At 35.1% G+C, this 11,547-nt stretch overlaps 1 protein-coding gene across 1 annotated transcript in view; it reads right to left on the bottom strand.

The window, feature by feature from the left end:
- Window positions 1-1,514: 1,514 nt before the first annotated feature.
- The window catches only part of LOC127845674 (probable malonyl-CoA-acyl carrier protein transacylase, mitochondrial), a 31,373-nt gene continuing 21,340 nt past the window's right edge, over window positions 1,515-11,547 (bottom strand). Inside the window, exon 5 of the mRNA XM_052376726.1 lies at window positions 1,515-1,851. Within this exon, the coding sequence (XP_052232686.1) occupies window positions 1,617-1,851 (235 nt within the window). The 3' untranslated portion in view covers window positions 1,515-1,616. The remainder of the gene's footprint in view (window positions 1,852-11,547) is intronic.

Below are 11,547 nucleotides of genomic sequence, written 5' to 3'. Positions count from 1 at the left end.
ACAACAAACTATGAATGTTTTGACACCCATTTTATTTGAAGTATGCAAAGCTGAAAAATATCAGGAGGGTCCGCTATATACGCAGATAGCAGATATTAGTTTCACTGTAATCATTTACAACTGTATTGTTGAGCTATCTGGATTACACATTACCATAATGCAAGTCCTTAGTATTTTATTCAAATATTATCAAGTGTATAACAAGAACGAAACATTGATTATTATAGACCTTTAAACCGCCAAGGGAAATACTTTGCGAAACCAAAATATCTCAAAATTAATAAATATTTCCAGAGACGTCTCTGATTTTTCCTTTAAGATATTCATATTTTTGATAGAGTTTGCGATAAAATTCCTCTCTTTGGCCATTTATTGATGGTTTTGTACAATATTTCCATTGCGTTAATCATTTTTTTGTTCAAAATAGCCTTTCCCATGAGATTTCTTAATTTTCCTGTGTGTTTTTCGTTTTCCCATTGGATTTTTTACCCATGGAAAGGATAATTTTCTATCAAAGAAAATTGAACGAAAATCAGCACAAGTAAATTTGCAATGCTTATAATCAATAACTATGCATACCAATTAATATTTTATCTTTTCACAGATTTTGGCATGTTTTGAAGTTTGTCATTAAAATCTTTATATTGAAAAATGTAAACATTTAAAAGCTCCAGTAAAAAATCAAAAATAAAAATTAAAAAAGGAAAAAAAGTAGCCCGCAACAGGGCTCGAACCAGTGACCCCCGGAATCCTGAAGTAAAAACGCATTAGCCAACTGAGCTATACTGCCAAGCATACATAAGATGCGTATTTTATACGTTATATAAGCAATCTTCGTAGTTTCACAAATTTAAACGACAACAAAAGAACTCTCCAAATTATTCAATCGTTTCACGTTGCAACGCTTTATAATTTTTAGGTTTTTAAATGGTCAAAAGATGCATATAATGGCTATATTAGACCATGGCAAATGTTCAGTAATACTGTTTTCTCACAAATATCATAACTAAACCGAAAATTTGCGAATATGAAACAACTTTTTTCAATTTTGTCAATTTACCAAACCGTGAAAAGATCCCTTTAATAACATGACATATTTTTGTTTCAAAAAAACGTAAAATTCCATTAGAACACGATAAAACGCATTTTAAGCAAAAGTATTTAATTATAAATAAATAAAAAAAAAAGACTTTCATTGCATACTTTATCTCAAAGGGGCAAATCTCAAAGAAAAAGGGTATCGTAACTGATGTTAGCAAAATTGCATTTTTTTCAATAAGATAGGAAAGAGTGTTATAGGGCGTGTCTTCATCTGAGATAGCAAAATGTTGTGTTCATAGTACCCAAATATTTTATGGACTAAGCAAAAATCGCCGACATTAACTATATAATTACAGTTAGGACCAGTAGAAATAAGCTATTGGTTCTACAACAACATACTTTATCGCTTAAGGGAGAGTGTTAACAAGAACAGACTCTACCCTTTATGGGGAATCATTTCAGAGAAAACAGCAAACCAGTCATAATTGTTTTATTTTACTCTCATTACTACTCAAAAGACATTAATATATCATAATTTTAAGATTTAGCCACAGCTGATTAATATCCTGCAATCATCACACTTCAATATTTTTGTAGGAGTTATGCGCCTTGAGGTTCGTTTTCTTTAAAAGCACGCCCAGCTGAGTTCCAGGCCCCACTTCGTACGTGTTTGGGAAGGGATCTTCCGGTGGTCTGGTGTACAGGATGTGCAACATCTGCTCCCACTTCACCGGCGTCTTGATCTGCTTGGCCAGCGTGTTCATCAGCCAATGCAGGGTCGGCTCCTGGCCCTCCCGTTTGGTCTGCAGTCTGCATAAGAGTCGTGTTCTTAGAAAACTGGGCATAATGCATGTGTGTAAAGTGTTGTCCCAGATTAGCCTGTGCAGTATGCACAGGCTTATCAGGGACGACACTTTCCGCTTTTAAGACATTTTTCGTTCAAATGAAGTCTCTTTTTAGCAAAAATCCAATGAGGGCGGAAGCTTATTTATGGCCTTTTTTAACTTTTGAACTCAAAGTGTGACCTTGAATTTGGAGATATCGACGTACCTCTTTGGCATGACACACAGTCCCATGATGGTGAATAAATGTACCAATTCATTTTTAAATCTAATGAATCTAAGTGACCTGTGACCTAGCTTTTGACCCGGCATGACCCATATTCAAACTTGACCTAGACATCATCTAGATACAACTTCGGACCAAGTTTGGCGAAGATCGGAAGAAATGTTTTGGGAAAGACAGGCCAACAAAGTGACTCATATATAGCCCTCATTACCATTGGTAATTGGGGTATAATAATATGACTATACTGAAGATAAAGAATATGTCAGGCAAATTTTTTAAAGTCCGCACAGGCTAATCAGGGACGACACTTTCCGCCTAAACTGGATTTTGCTAAGAAGAGACTTTCTGTAAACAAAAAAAATATCATAAAAGCGGTAAGTGTCGTCCTCGATTAGCCTTAGTGCACTGCACAGGGTTATCTGGGAAAACACTACGCACATGCATTAAACCCTCTTTTCACACAGCACAGCCCAAATGTGGCATAATCTGGCTTAAAGGCTGGTCACAGTCAATGGTGTTGAACAGTTAATATTTTTTACAAATATAACAAACATAAATGTGAAATTTTCATTGAATATCTATAGCAAATGAAGAGATATTGAAGGTCAACTTCAACCAGATTTATCTAGTACAAAATAATTTTAATTCTATTAAAATGTGGTTCAGAGTCATTGCCCTTTTTCAATGACCTCTAATTAATAACCAGAAACATGTGTACAGTATTTCAATTGAAAATCTGTGAGTAAATACAGAGGTAACTATGAATCTTTGCATGCATTAATTCCCTATTTGTATAATACAGATTCAAATTATAACATAAATTAAATCAGCAAGCACTGATAAGCCCCTTCCATTTAGTGATTAGGCTTATAGGTCTTATACCTGAGTTTTGGCTTCTAGTCTCTTTGACCTGAATATGTATCCTTTTCTTAACAAAAGCTAATTAATTTTCTCCATTTGCTTTCACAAAAGCTTAATTTGAGCAAACAAATCACTGTGCCTTAATATATGAAGCAGCCTGTGTCAAGTTTCTAATGTTTAAATAAATCAAAGAAAACACAACTTTAAATCCAGCCTGGGGTTCAAATTAGAGTATGAAACAATCATAACTGTTAACTAGTATTTTGTAGAAAGGGGGATTTAATGCACGGGCGTAATGTGTCATCCCAGATTAGCTTGTGCAGTCTGCACAGGCTAATCAGGGATGCCACTTTTGGCCTAAACTTGATTTTTGCAAAGAATACTTTCTTTAAACGAAAAATATTATTAAAGCAGAAAGTGTTTTCCCTGATTAACCTGTGCGGACTGCACAGGCTAATCTGGGACAACACTTGACGCATATGCATTAAACCCCCTTTTCACAGAGCATGGCAAATATATATTACATGCAAAGTAAATTTGACAAGAAAAGTCACATTTGCTCAACTTAACTTTCACTTATACCACTTATAGCCTATACCATTGTTTGAATATTGGCCAGTATTCATGATTCTCTTTAAGTACATATCAATGAAAACCCTTAAATTCATAAAAAATATCAAGTCTCTAGTATTTTAAAATATGGTAAGTTATGTTTACATTCAACAGTTTTAAACAAGTTCCTTTTGCTAAAATGAATTTTGTTTTCTTTTTAAAAGCAAAAAAACTTGATTTAACAAAATAAATTTAATCTGAAAATTGACACCTGTTGGTAAATGAAAGACAAACTCTTTGCAACCAGACTCAAGCAAAGTCAGTGTTCTATGGTTATAAAAGAATATTTTTAAAACACTGCATCACTTGTCAGTTTTCTATTGTAATATATAAACAAACTACAGCAGCACTTTGGCTTACTTATCAAGGAAATATTGCCGTGTGTCTGTAATTGATAACAGGGCAATTTTTGTTCTACTTAAAACCGGTATTAGGCAACCAGGAATTAATTGGTAAATAAGATTAAAAGCTTCTATAAAAGAAGTAGAGCGATAAATGTCATTTTCATTACAATTATATAAATATCAGCGATAAAGACAGTGGAAAAGTGGTGAAAATGCAAACAAACCAAAAATAGATAAATGTGGAAAAAATTAGTTGCTAAATTATTTATTACCTGAATTTAAAGAACACTTGAATACCTGCTTATTTTATCAGAGCATCCTACATGCTTTAATGTTTAAATAATGATCTTATTATAGCTGCCTTACAGGAACACATAAGGAAACTACTGTCACATTATCAACACAGATTAGTGTTATCTAAGCCTGTACTGACATTCTCTAACAACAGTGCTATTACTAGGGGGGAACATATTTGAGTCCTGTTAAGAGAAAAGTGGGCTTAATGCATGTGCGTAAAGTGTCGTCCCAGATTAGCCTGTGCAGTGCACACAGGCTAATCAGGGACAAAACTTTCCGCCTTAACTTGATTTTTAGTAAGAAGGGACTTCCTTGAAACTAAAAATACCATAAAAGCGGAAAGTGTCGTCCCTGATTAGCCAGTGTGAACTGCACAGGCTAATCTGGGACGACACTTTACGCACATGCATTGTGCCCAGTTTTCTCAGAACGCGAACTCGTTTAATAGCCAAGGAAGTATGAATAAGTCAAATCAGTCAGCCAGCTGTGTAAATGCCAACCGATAGAGCATTATACTATGCAGTCCTTTCATACCCTGATGTTAATAGATAAACAAGCATATTAGTTGAATCATAGTCCCCGCCAAATACATCTTGTTTATTGATGGGTACAGAACTTATAAAATGTTCATTTGAAGTGTGAAGAAATTCTTCTCAAGATATTATTTGTTAATACAATGGACATTAGACATACCCCAAAACCAGTATCAGATCATAAATGCAATCTTTTTATATTGCCTCTAAATTTGTAAAAATATTGTTTGTAAATTTATGTTTGGACATCAAAAAAGTAATTATTTTTTAGTGTCTGCAAACTTAGAGTATTTACAGTAAATTGAAAGATAAACCTTTGGGGTGCTTGGATTTTGTCAAAAGATCACTGTCGAAACACTGTTTTTTTTAGGTTTCTAGCAGTTCAGGACATTAATTTTTCTTAGAAGAACAATGACATATATATTTGTTTATTCCAATTTTTGATAAAGAACATATTATTCTTTCAGTTGATACTAGGCTTGCACATCTTTAAATTTTGGAAAGAATAGAAAAATGTCTTAAAAGTAGACCATTCTATCATGGGACCCCTTGAAATTGAATTTAGTGTAAACTAAAATTTAGTGTCCGTTTCGACCTTGACTCTTCCAGAAACAACACGATTAGTATGATGATCATGTGTGATAATTAATGTTGAAATCATATCAAGCACTTAAAAACGATTAGGAGACACCCATTTTCTACCTTCCCTTTTTCTTCAAAACTTAAAATACCCCCAAACACCCGCTTAGTCGATAGTGGTAAACAGCTGCGTACCTGTAAAGTGCAATCTAGCCTAATAAAGCTATATGCACCTGATTCAAGTGTCCTCTGAGAACTTGCACTTTGTGTTAACAGCACAGTTTATGAACGCAAAACAGCATCTTTACATGATGATTTATTGCTCTAGTTTATTTTAAAATCCCTTCGTGTATGACAAAGTGATGAACCAACACAAACATTCCAGCTTTACTATAGCATGGGCAAAAGATAAACCTGTTGCCATGAAATGGCTACAGATGGGCGCATATTTAAAACAGGATGCAATAAAATCAAGCATCAGCATTAAAAGATAAAACCTGAGTAATTATTATGAAACTCAATACTATAAATTGGCAATAGGACAAATATACAAGAAGGTAACTTAAAAAAAACAACAAACAAGAACACAAATGGGAAATGCTTTTTAATAAACAGTTCCATTGGGAATCAATATTTACAAATTATATTCAAATCACAATTCGATTCCTCCTTAAGAACGTTCCAGTATAAATATCTGATGAACATTGTTCCCAACAACGAAAATCTGTTTAAATATGGCATTGTAGAATCTAGTCTCTGTGATTATAATGTTCAATATCTGTTGAAACTTATAATATGCATTTGTTTTGGAATTGTCCTGATGTTCATATTTTTTGAAACAACATTGAGACATATATAGAATCCCAACTTAGCATTTGTACTGATTTCAAATGTCTTATGAATGTATTTCACTTTGTAATACTTTTATCAACAATAGGAACTGCTCAAACTGTGTCAATTTTATTGTATTACTAGGAAAATATTTTATACTTAAATGCAAACATCAACGATGTCCACCAATTTTTGAAAGATTTTTGGAATATTTTAAATACAAAATAAAAATCGAAAAGATTATCGCAAGCTGGAAGTGTATAACTGAAAAACATACTCAGAAATGGAATAATTTTGTGATTTAATTCTGTTTTCTTAAATTTCAGGGAAAAAAGAAGATAAATATGTTAATATATCTACTTCATATTCTTTTCTACTTGTATACGTTTGTGTCCTTCATTGTTCAAAACAGACCACCTTTTTTATTTTCATTTTCAAGTATTCCATATATATATATATATGTGTGTACTTTTTCCTGTGTAAAATGAGTGTATGTGCATATACATGTATTATGTAATGATTAAAGTACTAAAAACGGAATAAATAAATAAAATTACCGCACCATGTAGTTCTGTAAACATGATTCGATAAGAGGAACATATATACTTAAATGTATTATAAAGACCAGTAATCTGGATGATGCATAATCTCGATAACATAGGAAAGCAGTTTTATGTATGTAAGTGTATTGAAAAGTTGTGTTTAGTATGCATAATTTTGTATAATCTGAATAAAATCTGAAGCACATTAACAAAAAGAAAAAAAAGAAGGTAACTTACATTTATAAACAAATCTGGAAAAACAAGACTATTGCCAAGCAATGTGTCCCCTACCGCTCCACCATTGTCAGATTTTGCTATTTGTTGCCATACAAACCAATATTTTTGATGTAGGAACAAAATGAAATGACGTGCATAATGTCCATATTGCCATCTATCCATGTTTCAAGTTTCATGAAAAATATGAAGAACTTTTAAAGTTATCGCAGGATCCAGAAAAGTGTAACAGACAGACTCACAGACAGACAGACACACAGAGCAAAAACCTTAAGTCCCCTCCCGTAAAATCAGTAGGGGACAATAAAGTAGTTATCTAACCTACGAACCCACAATTTATTAGCAACTGCCATGATAAGAGAAACAAGCAATATTTAAATTTTAGTCACTGAAATGGAAAACTGACAAAACCCCTTTATTTCACAATTGACAAAACATTTGATATTGAACACAAAATAACCCCTAACTAGAGCTTTGTCACAGACGTGACGTATACCCCCACTTGCCGCATTGACACAGATTATTATGCATGCTGTCTTCACAAAACAAGAGAATCTAATTTATGTTGATTTTTAAGAATTATTATGCCATTATCATTTATGGCAAGTTTTGACCTTTGAGCTCAAAGTGTGACCTTGAGCTTGGAGATATCGACATAATTCTTTCGTGCGACACACTGTCCAATGATAATGAACAAATGATTTTAAAATCTCACAATGAACGACATAGTTATGGCCCGGACTAGCTCATTTACGGCCGTTTGAACTCAAAGTGTGACCTTGACCTTGGTTATATCGACGTCATTCTTTCGCGCGACACACCGTCCAATGATGATGAACAAATGTGCCAAATGATTTGAAAATCTCGCAATGAATGACATAGTTATGGCCCTGACAAGCTCATTTATCGCCATTTTTGACCTTTGAACTCAAAGTGTGACCTTGAGCTTGGAGATATTGACATAATTCTTTCGTGCGGCACACTGTCCAATGATTATGAACAAATGATTTTAAAATCTCACAATGAACAACATAGTTATGGCCCGGACAAGCTCATTTATGGCCATTTTTAACCTTTGAACTCAAAGTGTGACCTTGACCTTGGAAATATTAACGCCTTTTTGAGCGCGACACACCGTCCAATGATGATGAACAAATGTGCCAAATGATTTGAAAATCTCACAATGAATGACATAGTTATGGCCCTGACAAGCTCATTTATTGCCATTTTTTACCTTAAGACTCAAAGTGTGACCTAGACCATGGAGATATCGACGTAATTCTTTCTCGTGACACACTATCCAGTGATGGTGAACAAATGTGCCAAATGATTTTAAAATCTTACAATTAACAACATAGTTATGGCCCAGACAATCTCATTTATAGCCATTTTTGACCTTTGAATTCAAAGCGTGACCTTGAACTTGGAGATATTGACGTAATTCTTTCACGCGACACACTGTCGAATGATGGTAAACAAATGCGCCAAATGATTTTAAAATCTCACAATGAAATACATAGTTATTGCCCGGACAAGCTCATGTATGGACATTTGTGACCTTTGAACTCGAAGTGTGACCTTAACCTTGGAGATATCGAGGTAATTCTTTCGCGAGACACACCCTCCAATTATGGTCAACAAATGTGCCAAATAATTTTAAAATCTCATAATAAATGACAAAGTTATGGCCCGGACAAGCTCATTTATGGCCATTTTTAACCTTTGAACTCAAAGTGTGACCTTGACCTTTGAGATACTGACGTAATTCTTTCGCGCTGACACACCGTCCATTGATTGTGAACAAATGTGCCAAATGATTTTAAAATCTTTCAATGAACAACATAGTTATGGCCCGGGCAAGCTTTCGGGACAGACAGACAGACCGACTGACAAAGTGACTCCTATAAAGCCCCCATTACCAATGGTAATGGGGGTATAAAAATTATACAACTATTTTATCACATGTTTTATATGTGTAAACTGCATGCATATACAAGTGTTTGAATAATGTATCTTTTTATTGATATTGAATTAAACAAGAGCAGTGTTCATGAAACACAATGCCCCCTACTGCGCCGCTTTGAAGCCATATATTTGACCTTTGACCTTGAAGGATGACCTTGACCTTTCACCACTCAAAATGTGCAGCTCCATGAGATACGCAAGCATGCCAAATATGGAGTTGCTATCCTCAATATTGCAAAATTTAACCTTGACCTTGAAGGATGACCTTTCACCTCTCAAAATGTGCAGCTCCATATGATACACATTCATGCCAAATATCAAGTTACTATCTCCAATATTGCAAAATTTGACCTTTGACCTTGAAGGATTACCTTGACCTTTCACCACTCAAAATTTGCAGCTCCATGAGATATGCATGAATGCCAAATATCAAGTTGCTATCTTCAATATTGCAAAATTTGACCTTTGACCTTGACCATACAGGATGACCTTGACCTTTTACCACTCAAAATGTGCAGCTCCATGAGATGCACATGTATACCACATATCAAGTTGCTATCATCAATATTGAACAAGTTATGGCCAATGTTAAAGTTTTTGGAAAGTTGGACAGACGCCATATATTTGACATTTGACCTTAAAGGATGACCTTGACCTTCACCTTTCACCACTCAAAATGTTCAGCTCCATGAGATACACATGCATGCCAAATATAAAGTTGCTATCTTCAATATTGAAAAAGTTATGGCCAATGTTAAATTTTTGGAACGGACGGACAGACACCATATATTTGACATTTGACCTTGAAGGATGACCTTGACCTTAACCTTTCACAACCCAAAATGTGCAGCTCCATGAGATGCACATGCATGCCAAATATCAAGTTGCTATCTTCAATATTGAAAAAGTTATGGCCATTAATGTTTTCGGACGGACGGACGGATTGACTGACGGACAGTTCAACTGCTATATGCCACCCTACTGGGGGCATAAAAATAATTATCTAACATGATAGCAGTCCAAGAGCAATATTAATGTTCTCAGGCCTCTCACTGCAACAACAAAATAATTTAACCGGACCTCTTTCCATCCAGGTTCAATGGAATGAACATTGGAGTTCTTTTAATGTTAACGTTTGCACAATATCCAGGCATAATACAAATTATAATATATCATAAACAAGAAAATCAGTGAAACTCATGGATGCTCCCTGATGATGCTGGATGCTCCCCAATGATGCGCTTTGTCAATCTTTGTGTTAATAACCACCTCAAACAAGAATGTGTTTGTCAGAAACACAATGACCCCTATTGCGCCGCTTTGAAGCCATAAATTTGACCTTTGACCTTGAAGGATGACCTTGACCTTTCACCACCCAAAAATGCAGCTCCATGAGATACACGTGCATGCCAAACATCAAGTTGCTATCTTCAATATTGCAAAACTTATGAAGAAGGTTAAAGTTTTGGTTCAAGTTTTTGAATTTGTTTTTTTTGACCTTTGACCTTGAAGGGTGACCTTGACCTTGACCTTTCACCACTTAAATGTGCAGCTCCATGAGATACACATGCATGCCAAATATCAAGTTGCTATCTTGAATATTGCAAAAGTTATGACAAAGGTTAGTTTTGGTTTAAGTTTTGGGACATACACACACACACATACATACAATGACAGACAGGCCAAAAACAATACACCCCCGATCTTTCGATCCGGGGGCATAAAAAAATATATTATTAGCCTTGGTGACCTTGACCTTGACCCAAGTGACCTCAAACCTCATCAAAAGGTAGAGGTCCATGCAAGGTACCTACATGCCAAATATGTAAGAGATCGGTAAAATATTCTAGGAGCAAAATTGTGACGGAAAAATCTATTATTAGCCTCTGTGACCTTGACCTTCACCCCAGTGACCTCAAACCTCATCAAACGGTAGAGGTCCATGCAAGGTACCTACATGCCAAATATGTAAGAGATCGGTAAAATATTCTAGGCGCAAAATTGTGACGGAAAAATCTATTATTAGCCTCTGTGACCTTGACCTTCACCCCAGTGACCTAAAACCTCATCAAACGTTAGAGGTCCATGAAAGGTACCTTCATGCCAAATATGTAAGTGATGGGAAAATTATTGAAGGTGCTATGAGAAACTGTAACAAAATTGTGACATCAAAATCTATTATTTGCCTCGGTGACCTTGACCTTGACCCCAGTGACTTCAAACCGCATGAAAAGGTAGAGGTCCACGCAAGGTACCTACGTGCCAAATATGTAAGAGATTGGTAAAATATTGAAGGCGCTATGAGAAACTGTAACAAAAAAGTGCCGAAAGGAAGTAAGGAACTTCAAACTGGCAACTATACCCCCCCCCCCCCCCAGAAAATTTTCGGGGAGCATAATAAGTATACCCGGTAGTTGCTAATAATAATCATCCATTTGAATTATTGAGGTCAAATGAGGTTGCGTGGATTTGGCATTGTCAAAGGTGCATCTGTACACGTATCCATGCATGATAGATAATGCTGTAACATGCTTATAATGAGAGCGTTAAATCTAGTTAACCATGTTTTTGCCCCTTTGAATTACTGTAAGGTTAAGTTTATGGAATATAAATGACTTGAGACCGAGTATAATCAATAGC

This window comes from Dreissena polymorpha, chromosome 9 (assembly GCF_020536995.1).
Source record: "Dreissena polymorpha isolate Duluth1 chromosome 9, UMN_Dpol_1.0, whole genome shotgun sequence".
Classification (NCBI taxonomy): domain Eukaryota; kingdom Metazoa; phylum Mollusca; class Bivalvia; order Myida; family Dreissenidae; genus Dreissena; species Dreissena polymorpha.
The sequence above is the reverse complement of the archived record's forward strand: the minus strand, read 5'-3'. Positions and strand labels throughout refer to the sequence as shown.